This window comes from Anoplopoma fimbria, chromosome 24, assembly GCF_027596085.1.
Source record: "Anoplopoma fimbria isolate UVic2021 breed Golden Eagle Sablefish chromosome 24, Afim_UVic_2022, whole genome shotgun sequence".
NCBI classification, from domain to species: domain Eukaryota; kingdom Metazoa; phylum Chordata; class Actinopteri; order Perciformes; family Anoplopomatidae; genus Anoplopoma; species Anoplopoma fimbria.
Genome location: NC_072472.1, coordinates 10,384,295 through 10,398,263, shown reverse-complemented (window position 1 = coordinate 10,398,263; position 13,969 = coordinate 10,384,295). Strand labels below are relative to the sequence as shown.

At 39.2% G+C, this 13,969-nt stretch overlaps 1 protein-coding gene across 1 annotated transcript in view; it reads left to right on the top strand.

The window, feature by feature from the left end:
* Positions 1-2,267: 2,267 nt before the first annotated feature.
* Positions 2,268-13,969, top strand: part of klhl13 (kelch-like family member 13) — a 33,488-nt gene continuing 21,786 nt past the window's right edge. The window contains 2 exon segments of the mRNA XM_054625709.1: positions 2,268-2,350; positions 4,682-4,753. Coding sequence (XP_054481684.1) covers positions 4,701-4,753 — 53 coding nt within the window. The 5' untranslated portion in view covers positions 2,268-2,350; positions 4,682-4,700.

Below are 13,969 nucleotides of genomic sequence, written 5' to 3'. Positions count from 1 at the left end.
TGTATGTAAATGACCACAAACATATTTTTGACATAAATGCCAAAAATAAATGACATGTAAAAAAAATGTTTGCAGTGCAATTTATTGTTTGGCTGGCATGTACACCTAGCTATACAGGTACGTCTGTGATGTGCTAAAACCGTTTGATAATATCAGCCATGCTCATTGATGCCATGATCTGTCTATTCATTATTATGTATTCATGTCCATACCCCCACTTATATCCCCTACTGTATACCTCTCAATCCTGCTGTATTATTGGGGCCCTTCCCTTTGAAGAGTTTTCTAGGACCTTTGCACTGGACATGTATCAGTATTTACTTCCCAGTTCAAACATTACCTCCCTCCTGCCAAGCCTCAAGTCTTCATCTACATTAAAGCTTCTCATATCTCTCACATTTCGCCTATCCTCTCTAAACACCCATACTTAGCATTATTCTGCTTCTTTCTGTTCCCTGTACACCTGTAACCCGGGGTCACTCACAATGATAATCAAAACATATTTTTAATTTGAAAATGATGCAGAAATAACTGATTCTGGAATGTGTGTGGGAATCTTTAATTACAAACTTTAATTATACAAGAACATTTAATTACATGGTACTGTATATCAATTGGATGATTCATTAACAAACAGCGCAACTCACGAGGTGAGAACCGGTTGGTAAAACATGCACATAAATTAGCAGCTGCAGGTCTCATTCATTCACACATAACGTAGGCAGGCACTTAGAACTGTAGAGCCGTCAACAGTTAATCAAAATTAGCATTGAATTTGAAGTCTGTTCCAAAGTGCTCTTTGTTCCAGATCAATGCATAAGTTGAATAATAAGCTTGCAATTTCATTGATGATTGGAGAGGACAAACAGGTGGCAGTGGTAGATGAGTGATTATTGAAAGAGCCTCCGTGCATTTTAATGAATGCATATGGTATTTTGTTTTGCTCATATTGTAGCCTTTAGTTGCAAACATATTATCAAGCATGTATAGAATATGAATTGCAAAAATAATTACTGTTGTGCTTAAAGCTTTTTGATTATCCTAAAACATGTTTAAATGCTCGCAACTAAACCCCAAACTCAGTGTGTTTTGCATCATAAGGCTTTCTGGTAGGCTTTGGTATATTTGGTATATTAACATTTAATTAACATTTAACAATTCATCTCATAGGAGAATTTCAAATATAGAGTTTACTCTTGACATATAATTTCTACAAGTTTTGATTATAAAAAAGTTAACCTATCAATTATTAATAACAAAATGCTGTGCTTTAATGAGTGTCCATAGTCTGAGGATTTTGAAATTGATGTAGCAATAAACAGCATTCAAAGGGGAAATATCAGGTGTTATTAAATACATAAATAAATTAATAAAAAGATAAATAAAAAGATTAAAATATTAAAAGATTTAAAAAATAAAAAGATAAATAAATAAATGTGGTATGTTTGTCTGTCTCCTTTGTGGAGGAAGCTTCTGATTGTGGAGATAAGGAGGATGTGTGTGTGTGTGTGTGTGTGTGTGTGTGTGTGTGTGTGTGTGTGTGTGTGTGTGTGTTTGTGTGTGTGTGTGTGTGTGTGTGTGTGTGTGTGTGTGTGTGCGTGTTTCTTTGGCAAGACTTGAATTGAAGAGAAAGAGATAAAGACCAAAGTGTCAGCACTTAGGTGATAATAGCAAGAGTGGGGTAAAGGGAGAAAGCAGTTTATATTGACTGTAATATAGCTTACAATCCACATCCACTGCATCTGTGCAGTAAATGTGAAAACAGATACAGTAAGTCTATGTTTAATTAATACCTAATCTAGATTTGTTTTACCTCAATCACTCTAAAATGAAAACAAAGTCGTACTTCTGCTATTTATTTATTTTAAATGACCACATACATAGCACTGGAGGCTCTTCATCAAAGCCCTGGTTTCCTTCAAAGTCACTGTTATTCCTTGTTACTATGATTCCCTAAAATGAGATGATGTCCTGTATGTTCATAATTGTAACTTATTTTCCTTATAACTAATGCTGGGCGTCTCGATGACAAATCAGGCTACCATAATCAACTTAATCAATGTTATTTTTTCATGCAAAGCAACACACAACATTTGTTTCAGGGCACGGACGCTTCACAGAAAGACGACTCCTCTTTGGAAACACTTTATTTAGTAACGGAAGTTTTGAGCCAATGAGAAAAGATTGCCATACTCTTCCACCAATGGGAAGTTAGGATACTGCGGCTCCGCTAGTAAGCGACGATCTGATTGGTTTAAAATCTAGGAAAGGAGGCTCCAGTGGTATAAGTGGATTTGAGGGGCTTGGGAGGAAAACAAGGACGCTAGTCAACATTATCTCGGTGTTGAAGGTACGGAATCTGCTTTTTAAAAGTTTACAGAGTCTATTCAGATACATGTGTTCGTTGACATATCATATATGTAGCAAGCTTTTACTAAAATCAACAAATACCAGGTTGACAGGTAGTCAGGGTTAGCTTGGCTAGTTAGCCTTAGCCTGTTCCTCACTGGAGATGTAGCCACCGTGTTGAGGCAACATGGACAGGACATTCATGCAAAGCTCCGATCTGACAGCGTTGCTTCATGTGACAGTGTTATTGTCAGGTCTGATTGAATTAAAAAAAAACACTTTGACACCAAATCCTGAGAGCCTAAAAGCTTCTGCTAGCAAGTGTGCTACCTCGTCGTGGACTTAGTTTTTCTCCCTGTGGTGACATGTCCCACACTTGGCTTTAAAAGGACTGACGTGAACCTCGTCCACTTCGTGCAACTGTCAACTCCCATCACGTTTTGTGTCACTAGATCATGTCACTTTAACATGTTTGCAACAAGAACAGGAGCCCAACTAGTAAGGAAACTTTCCTGTAGTCAAATGAACGTGTGGACCAGCTGTCACTCCTTTAAAACATAGAGACATTGTAGGAGCTGGATTTCAAAATAAGAGGGAGGTGGTTTTGTCAGCAGATATTTTTAGCTTAAATTAGCCTAGTTCTGTGTAAAGCAGCAAGTTAGACATGTGATGCCACTGTCACATTTCAGAAGTGACATGATCTAGTGACACAAAACTTGTAAAGCAACAAGTTAGACATGTGATGCCACTGTCACATTTCAGAAGGGGATGTGGGGACAAAAGAAGACCGTGCATCTTGCGGTCAACTTCTGTTGGACATTTTTTTTATCCATGAATGTAAATATATTCACATTCATTTGAGATAATCATCCAACTCCCATCACGTTTTGTGTCACTAGATCATGTCACTTTAACATGTTTGCAACAAGAACAGAAACCAAACTAGTAAGGAAACTTTCCTGTAGTCAAATGAACGTGTGGACCAGCTGTCATTCCTTTAAAACATAGAGACATTGTAGGAGCTGGATTTCAAAATAAGAGGGAAGGTGGCTCTGTCAGCAGATATTTTTAGCTTAAATTAGCCTAGTTCTGTGTAAAGCAACAAGTTAGACATGTGATGCCACTGTCACATTTCAGAAGTGACATGATCTAGTGACACAAAACTTGTACAGCAACAAGTTAGACATGTGATGCCACTGTCACATTTCAGAAGTGACATGATCTAGTGACACAAAACTTGTAAAGCAACAAGTTAGACATGTGATGCCACTGTCACATTTCAGAAGGGGATGTGGGGACAAAAGAAGACCATGCATCTGGTGGTCAGCTTCTGTTGGACATTTTTTTTATCCATGAATGTAAATATATTCACATTCATTTGAGATAATCATCCAACTCCCATCACGTTTTGTGTCACTAGATCATGTCACTTTAACATGTTCGCAACAAGAACAGGAGCCCAACTAGTAAGGAAACTTTCCTGTATTCAAATGAACGTGTGGACCAGCTGTCACTCCTTTAAAACATAGAGACATTGTAGTAGCTGGATTTCAAAATAAGAGGAAGGTGGTTCTGTCAGGAAACACACTGCAGATATTTTTAGCTTCAATTAGCCTAGTTCTGTGTAAAGCAAGTTAGACATGTGATGCCACTGTCACATTTCAGAAGGGGATGTGGGGACAAAAGAAGACCGTGCATCTTGCGGTCAACTTCTGTTGGACATTTTTTTTTATCCATGAATGTAAATATATTCACATTACTTTGAGATAATCACTCAACTCCCAAAAGTAATGAGGCCACAGGTGGTGTGTGAAGCTAAAGTTTGTCAAATACCAAATGTTTGCTTTCAGGATAAACTTGAAAGCCACTTTTTAAGTCTAAATCATGGTAGGCATTACTATGTATTTCTCAACCTCAGTTGTAGAAAATAAAAATGTTGATGCTTTTTTTTTTTAACCTTTTTAAAAAACTGTGTGTAACCGTAAGGTAGTTTTACTTATGATCTGTAGTGAAATAATACTTTTGTTTTCTGTGTATCTTTTGGAGATAAAAGTACAAGATTTCGAAAACATATATGCATGACTGTACGGAAAGGGTTTCTCTGTTACAACACTGAGATACTGTCCAAATTAGGCAATAAATTGTATGTAAAATAGAGTGCAGACTGTAAAATGCAAAACAGGAAGTTCAGTTAAAAGTGCAAATATAAAACTGTTTTGCAAGTGCTGAATCAAAACGCCACTTTATACATGGGTGAAAAATGTATGTGTGTTTTTGAGCCGAAAGACTTAAAACAAATGTTAAAAGTACCTTTATTTTTATTTTTTTTGAGGTGTGGTTTTGGCGAGGGTATGGAGCACCCTGTACACAGAGGGGAGACAATGCCCATCGGACTACATGAAAGGTAATGTGCAATGCCTCATACTTCATTATTTCGCACGCAACTGTGAATATGTGTATTAATGGACTTTAACAGTACACATTCTACTACCATTGTAGTACCATTCTACTGCCAAACACTTGATATCTGTATCTGTTAACAGATAGTAGTAGTTGTTTTGCAACCAGGCAAAATGACATAGCCTATTAAAAAAATCTGATTTGATGGTTAATCATTCTTAAATTGTAAACAGTACAGCAGTTATCAGTCCTTAGTCCTGTCAGTCGGGGCAAGGAAACTGCTTCCGCCTCGAGTTGGAGTTGTTAATCAGGTAATCCCTGATTATATTGTAAGAAAGACAAGCAGTGTGACTGTGGTGTTCATCAACAGGGTTGAGAACCACTACTAAGCATCTTACCAGAGTGTCACCAGATGACGTGTAAGATGTTACTGTGTTTCTGTTACCGCAATTCACCTGTGGCAGTTTTTCCATGCATAAATGGCCTGTGCATAATGTTGGCTAATTTATCATTATTTACCAGCAATCATTCTGTCACTCAAACCTTATTGTCACAGCCCCCGTTTGCCTTTTTGGTATACATACACTGAAATAAAGGTTTTCAACTAGGCACAGTGTTGGTGCTGGCGAATACACACATCTTTTTTACGAGCTGACAAGATGTGGGAGTTTAATTTGCATAATAGAAACTGTGGTGGTTCATGCACTTTGTTCACAACTTCCAACAGAATATCAGCAAATAATGCAAAGTTTTGGAATAGCATAAACATATCAAGATCAAGCCTGTGACTTCCAATGTGAGGGAAATGGACTGATGGGGTGACACATTTGGGCAAGTTTTTCTGGAGTTGGCTTCAGAGGAATATTCGTTTACTGTGAGGAAGCCGCAGAAGAGCCTTGTGTGTTTTATTTCTTGCATACTTTTTATAGGTAGAACCAAATGGTTGCATATGGACTCATTTTAAAATTAGACCCATGCACATGAAAATACTAGGGGACGTATTGCCTGATAGTTTATGTCTGTTTGAGCCAATCTGTCTCCTTTGCTCATCGACAGAATTGTGACTGTGGAGGTGGGTGAGACACTACACCAGCTGGATGGGCAGTTATGAAACATATATAACAGATAATAGACGTTGGCTAGTTTAAAAAAATCAAAAACAGCAGCAGTTCTCCCTCATCTTATTGCTTTTCTCATTATTTGTTGATTTGTATACAACATATAACTTTTGCTATGCACAGGAGTATAGTTTCCTACATCTCGCTATATAGCAAAGACATCTCTGTCTAACATGACAAAAAAGGACATTTACTTTAACTACTGTGGACTTGTGGATCCTACTAGTTATTGCTTTGTTTGTGGGTGCCATTACTTCTGTAGTTTTATGACCAATACTACTGTTCTTTGTCCGAGTCCCATTAGTCAATAAGAGACCATTTGTGTTGTGAAATCTATTTCTTAGATGCCTGTTACTAGAGGCTTTTGGATAGTTTAAAGATTCACTTTTACCCGATATGACCTTGTAAATGTTATTCTTCATGATGCATTACATCAGACTTGGCTGTTCCTTAATCTCTTGCACAGTAATCCAACAAATCTAATTGATTTGGAGAAAGCGGGGCATGACAACTTATGTTTTCAGTGAGATATGATTTTTTTTCTCCTTCTCTGGTTAGGTGCAGCGCTGCAGTCTCTCATTTTCTAAAAGCCTTTTTTTTTTTTTTTTTTTTTTTTTTTCCACAAGAGTTTTTTTTTTGTGAAGAGCTGATGGGGCATCCTGGTGGCCTATAGGGGTTCAGGCACCAGTATACTCATCTGAACTCGTACATTTCCAGCATGACCTGACCGTGACCATTATAAGTCCTAATCAGAAAGTCTAGTGGAACCAGATATACAGAGATAGTGGTTGCACAGCTGAGCAGGCCATGGCCTTCACACCAATGCTTGCCGTTCAAGCCAGCTGGGCCATCCGCTGTAGTTCAGCCAAAGCAGATGCAATGTAGAGGCTGGGTCAAGCTGCCGAGTATCTGCTCTTTGCATAGGTGAGAGTAGGCATCATGAAGGTAAATTAGGTTCGAGGCTAGTGAGCGGAAACAACACAGCATTATAACCACTGTGATTGGTCAAAACTTGGCTCAGAACGCTCACACATTTGGGTTGGCTAAAAGTGAATTGCATAGCTTCAACCTTTTGGAGGTCAGAAAATTGGTTATCTGTACTTTCTAGCACTTTACAATATTATTTTAAGTTTCTAAGCAGTTAGTGGAACTGTGTTGGTACACCTTTTATTGCCTTAAACTGATTACATTTGGGATGACTATGACTGGCTCTTTACCCAGAATAATACTCATTTATTATTTAGCCAAGGCACAGAACACAGCCGTGTCCAAAAATGATATGTGGAAAAAGCCTACGTTTTAAGTAGATGGATTTTTTGAGCATGTTTTCAGAATTAGCTGTTAATTTGCCTTTGTGCCTCTCCAAGTCTTGAAACTTGGAATACAGTAGTGACAAGACATATGGTGAAAGGATAATACACATTTGAATTATTTGGCTTTTGACTACTACATCCACTAGAAAAAAAGCAGTGGAACCCTTGTAGAGTGATTACGTCTGTCCAAGTCAATTATTAATAAGTAATGAAGCGTTATTTAATGAATTGTATTGACTGTTTCGAAAATACAGTACAATTGTTTCGAACGTGGCTTCAATTGTTTCAAGGGCAGCTTTAACCACAAGTGCATTCCCTGTGCAAATTTGTTTTTCGGCCTCCAATAATTAAAAAAAGATAGAATTGCTTTAACTTAAAAAAAAAAATGATCTCCATATGTTGTCATGTATGAAAATACCCCAAATGAACACTGTGAGGGAATAACTTGATTACTACAATCAAATAATTTTAATAGCATTTGTATAGGAATGGTTGACTATTCCGAGCTTTTTAATCACCATAAGCTTTTCCATCATATGTCAATATTCCTATTGTTTTCTTAAACACTTGATACACTTAATACTCACACTTCAACACAAAGGGAATAACTGGGTGTCAGTGGATAGTTAAAGACTTCTATTTGTATCTTGTAGATTTTATTTTATTTCACTAAATACAATCCTTTTTTTTAACACAAGAAGAAATCCTTCAGATTCCATGTTAAATCCTTGAGGATGGCACATTTATTATGCTAAAATAATAGAATTGAGTAAATGTCATTTTTTTCCCCCTACTTTTTTTTCCTCTTACTCCTTTTTATCTCTCCACCATGTCTTTACATGGAAGAGAGATCCAAGCAAGTCCAGAACTGTAATCACAACTCCTTTAACAAGGTGGCACTGTTGCTCAGCTACTGGGCTTTTTCATGAGCCATGAAAGGGTGATGGGAAGGCTGGGCTCCCCCCCCACCACCACCACCACCACCACGAGACAACCGTGAATGCAGCAGGGCAAGTAGTCGTGGTGGATGCAATCTATTGGCTTCTCAGTGCTGCCGCTAAAGTCACAACCCCGACAGTAGCCTGCACTGCCTCTGCCAGTGTATTTCTGTAGCTGCTGCTGCTGCTGCTGCCACCGCTGATCTCCCTCCTCCTTAAATGGTGTGGGCAGAGTGGGATGGAAGACTGCATTAGAAACCTTTTCATGGAAATGGTCTTTGCTGCTGGTATTGCTGTAACACCATTCTGGTGACAACAACATGCCGTTGAAATGGAAAAGCGGTTCTCCTGTCAGCTGGAAATTCCCAGTACCCGTTCTTAAGACATCCAGGTCCTCACCCCTTTCACCTGCCTACATGTGAGTACGAGCTCAATAGCATTATCATTATACCATTGTGGTTGTTTGGAGATTTATTTCATTCAGTTTTATTATTATTTTTAATTTCTTTGCAAATTATTGCAGCCCTAATTAGGCAGCATGCGATTGAGCCTGGTAGTGTGTCAGGAGATTTGCCTTGCCCTGCATGCATTTTGTGGGTTTGCTGGCAGAGTGCTTTGCTCTCGGGCAGAAGGACTCATTTCGCCGCTAGTCCGGACATGGCAAGCACAGCACATCCCCGACTCTTGCCCTCTCCCTGCGGCTATGTTTATTTGGGAGCAGGGACTCAGCAGCTTGGGAGGAGCCTGCCTTTGTCAGGATGTCTGGCGTGCCCTGGTTTGGAAGCTATTGTCATCTGCTACTGTTCATGAGAGGGGGGGAGGGTAGAATGGAAGTGCCTCTCGCAGCCTCTCGCCATCCTCTCTCTTTACCCCCCCCCCCCCCCGCGCTTTACTGCGCTCTGCTGAAACGGACAAGTGTCTCGGTTGACTTTTGTAACATGTCGTTGGCCTACAGTGAGTGAGAACCAAAACCTTGAAAACAACACAGCTTTCATGGCAACCTTTTTCATGGCTAGCTGATAGCCTTAAGGTTATTTTATAGGCTTACTTGGGGGAGATTTTTTTTTACAAAATTGGATTTACGCAGTCTCCAGTTATCACGCAGCTTTACTCATGAGCTTAAGAGCTTAATTTTGCTAGTTTTACAGAAATGTTTATTTTTAACATTACTGCATCCCAGCAAGAGAAATCTATGCTCCATCCTCAGTGAAAGGGGTGATATCTGCAACCCAGCTTATTCTAAATGTACAAAATATGTACATTTACCATATAGTCCCTACTAAAGTAAACCTTAAGGAAGTCAAAATCAGGTCACTTTGTAAGGTCTGTACAAAATAAAATAATAATGCTTCGCTGTTGGCACTGTTAGTTTAGCTGGAACACCCTGATTTACACACACACACTCAAACACACATACATTCACACCTGGAAGCTGTCCAGTCCTACCACAGTCTTATCTGTTGGCCACTGAGCAGCTCCTCTGGAGCAGTTGGGGGGGGGGGGGTTAAGGGCCTTGCTCAAGGGCACCTTAGTGGTTGTATTAATCGAGGGGGAAGAGCTGTTGTTTCACCCCCACAGCCGGATTTATTCAAACAGATCACACAAGCAACCTTCCAGTACATTTAGCTTCATTGCCAACACTGTATGATAGGATTTGTTATAGATAAGCCCAAACTGTGTTTTAGGACATAATCTATTTTCTAACAGCGAGCTGAAATTTCTTTGTAAATCTCCATCTTGTCCATGAAGATTTTGAAATATTCAAGTCTGCAGATATGTTAACTGTGCGCCATTGTTGGTGATTCTTTTTGAGTTTTTGGTATGTAATAAAACTCATTCAAAATATGGCAGCACAAGCTAACACTAAAGAGGGACCATAGATATAAAAAAAAAAAAAAAAGGTATTTCTTGATTGTTCGTACTGATTTCTGAGTTCATAAACCTCTCTGAGAAATATATTTTTTCTTTATTCTGGAGCATTTGTATCACGTATTTAAATTATAATATCGTCGTATGTTTGCAAATGTTTATACTTGCGATATAATTTTAGACCTGCGATGTGCCTTTTCTGTGTGGTGGGCTCAATTACATTACATCCCAGGATTTCTTATCTTGATAGATCGTTTTTTCAGCTTATTTCTAAACTTTTTTTGAAACATAAATCATGCTTTGTCAATGGGTTAAAAGTAACTTAACTACTGCATGTTATCAGTGTCCTCCTCCCGCTACAGCATTATTCAGGACCAAGTCAGAGACTTAAGTACGTGAGATCTAACGACAACATATCTTTTGATGGACTAAGACAACTCTACCAATGAAAACGCAGGGATGAGAGTGCACTAAGCGTACTTAAATTGCTGCAGATGGCATTTGCGTGTCTTCATAGGAGGTTGTGCGCACACATGAACAAGTGAAGCACATTCAAGCCTTGAGGCTCCACCTTACTCTGCCCACTGTCTCTCTGCCCTCCCAGACCACTTACTATTTTGAAACGTGTACATTGTGAACTGTGTTTACAGGCAGGCTGACATTGGGCCCCCAATTATAGGCTACTCTGTGGTCAGGGAGAAGTCGCTCTTTATAGGCCCTTCGAGTGGTGCAACTGTCCGTTTGGCTTTGGAGACATTTTTAACTTGGTATGTTGCTAGGGTAATCTTTAAGCAGCTGAGTGATGGAGGGGCACACCAGAGAGACTTTTTGAAATATCTGTCGTACATGGTGTATGGATAATTTAAGATTTGTTTTCACAATGTGCTCGCCTGTTTTGAAACAGCCCCAATCTGTATATAGACTGGAGAACTGCCTGTGGTGCAGATTTCATGCTAGGAGGGAATGGTTAAGGTTCACTGCCTGTACGGCTCATAGAATAATCTTCCGCTCCATAAACCGTCATTGGGTTTTATATTTTTATCTCACAAGAAGTCTTTGAAATTGATGGTTTCCCTCAACATACAGTGGTTTAGTACTAAGCACGCAATATATGTGCGACTGCTGTCCATAGTAATCACCTCTTGGAGGCGTCATGGTGAGCCAGCAACCTCAACTGCGGCAAAGCCCTGTTTGATTCCAGTCAGGGACCTTTAGCACGTACCATTCTCCTCTATCGCTGTGTTTTTCTGTCAACAATCTCATTGAGGCAAAATGGGAAAATCAATCCTTCAAAGGAAATCTAAAAATAAAAGAACATCTTGCACATTCTGACCTTCATATTTTGCTTCAGCACATTGGTGTCTAAAAGTGATTTAAATACTGCTGTCCCTTGGTTCTACTGATTTATGTTTTGTTTTTTTGTTTTTTTAAAGAAATGCACAGTCTAAGAATATAAAACCTTCTCTTAACATGCAGGCTGCTGCTAAAATGGCTTAAGACTTAAGTCAAAGCCATCTTTTTATAAGTATTTCTAGTGTTAAGACTGTAATTAAAGCCAGTGTGACCAGATTAAATTCCATGCAGATTGTACAGCTATAAGTAAAATGAAAGCTTTGAGAGTCTCTTTTAACAGATATTTGTGAATGTAGATGCTTCACATGTCTCATGTGGCTGTCAAATCCTTCTGCGGCTGCTGCTGAATCCTCTGCGCTACTGTTATGAGATGTTTCTTGCAGTCTCTGAGGTAAACGGCCCACTACTTTACACTCTTTAAAACCTACTTTATAACCAACTTGCATTCATTTGTTCGATTAATTAAATAATTGATGAATTCTAAAATACAGGAAGCGATGTTGATTTGACAGGTGGCGTCAAATCAACATTGATTTTCATTCATCATCATCTGACAAAAAAGAAATTTTTATGTTTAAGAATACATAAAACAGTGGAATTATACTCGAGGGTCTCACCAGCCTTTTTTATGTGTTAATTTGACTCAGTCAGGGATGATATGTCAGCAGAGATATTAAAACTACCATGCTGTTCTTAGCCGACACACTGTACGATTCTACTCTAAAGTGCAAGAACAGATGGATCACAAATTCACACATTAAAGGGACAGCTCGGATGTTTTAAAATGGGGCCGTGTGAGGTATTTATCCATAGTTGGTGTATTACCTACAGTAGATGACGGTTGGCATGCCACCATCTTGAAGAAGCAGACAGGAGTTACCTCACGGGGGCAAAGCAATACACTTCTGTGGACGGGGGCAGAAGCAAAATCTGTTTTAGACATCCAAAAGAAATGCATACCAAAAAGAAAAATCAATATCCGTTTAGGTTTACGCTATATTTCAAACATTTGCGCTGGATTACCTTGCTGTGAGCCACAAATACAGTATGTTTACGGCGGGGAACGGAAGCCATTATCTATATACATGCCAAAGCCCCCAGAATCCATTGAAACAAACTGTGACCACAGATGGATACGGCTTGTCCTCTTCAGATCCCTGTCGGAAATGGTTGTCTCACACTAAGGTAGAGCGGTGAAAATATTCAAAATATAGGGTACACTTAAACTGATATAGATTTTTTTTTTTTTATCTTGGTGGCCAAAATACGTGCTGATGTCCCCGAACACAGAAGTACATTGCTTTGTTTCCGTGCTGTAACTCATGTCTGCTCCTCCAAACTGGGGGCATGCTGACTGTCATGTACTATAGGTAATACACAATGGGAAAAGTACCTCATACAACCCCACTTCAACAAAGAAAAACCTCCAAGCTATCCCTTTTTAAAGTATGGATAACAGCACATTCTTAAAGAAGTAGCACACGTTATTTGGATACGTACTTGGATATACAGGATATGTTTCTTTCGGAGCCGTTGTCAGAACCTACTGATGTATTGTTGTTTACGTGGGTCTTATTCTAAACATGTGTTGGATTCTCTATTTTAATAGAAGGCAGAGAATCAGCTGGTTTGCCACATTACACTGAATCAACCTGATCTTAAATTAAGACACATGAGTGATTAACACGCTCTCTTAATGCCAGGTTAGATAGACACTGATCAAAGTGATGTAAAACAATATATGATCAATTTTATTAAAGATATTAAATGAGCTTGCTTAATTATTTGCTGGCAGACCACATAATATTTCCTGAGTGCGACATCTGTTTTTAAAAGAGTGTCATAGTTTTAATATCTATATGTGTCTATTATCAACTTTAGAGCTTTAGGGTGGACCTTTTTCCATTTACCTGCCGTTTGGAATGGACATTAAGTTCTTACTGACCTGTGGCCATATTTTGTACAAAATTCAATAGCCACACAGGGATCATTTATTTTCATTGAAAGGCCCAATGGGACGCACAGGCAGCCTGGCTGGCAGAGCATCGACTGAGTTCAGTCAGATGAGACCATAGATCTAGTTAGCCGGGAAGAAAATGGACGCAGCTACGGAGGAGGATGGCTGGCTGGTTAGCTTTTTGTAGCTTGTCTTTCTCTGGAGCGGTGATGAGTGAGGTGGATGGACCGTTAGACCCAGCTCCATTCTGCTGTTTTTTACGCTCATTTTCTGGGACCAGTGTAGCATTAAGCATGGTGGAATTAGCAAGCTAGCTATGTCTGCTGAATAATGAGCTAGCTCTCAGGAGATGAGCCCAACAAAGATGTGTCCAGAGGAGGTTCCCAAAACTCCTATCTAAGTAGATGCGGAACCATAAGAGCAGTCTTTGCCAGTTCCATCTGTTGAGTTTTTTTGACACTTTTTCATGGAGGTGTAAGATTTCTTCCACTCATTCCCACTGAAGCTCCTTCCCCAGTACCTTTGCCCTGCTTACATAGTTGCATATTGTGAATTCAGATGTTGTAATTGGCCACACATAACGTAAAATGCACCACACCTGGACAGTCAGGGGGATTAAAAATATGTATAAAGTTTAATATTGCTGACCTGTATGATCATGGAAGGATCTGC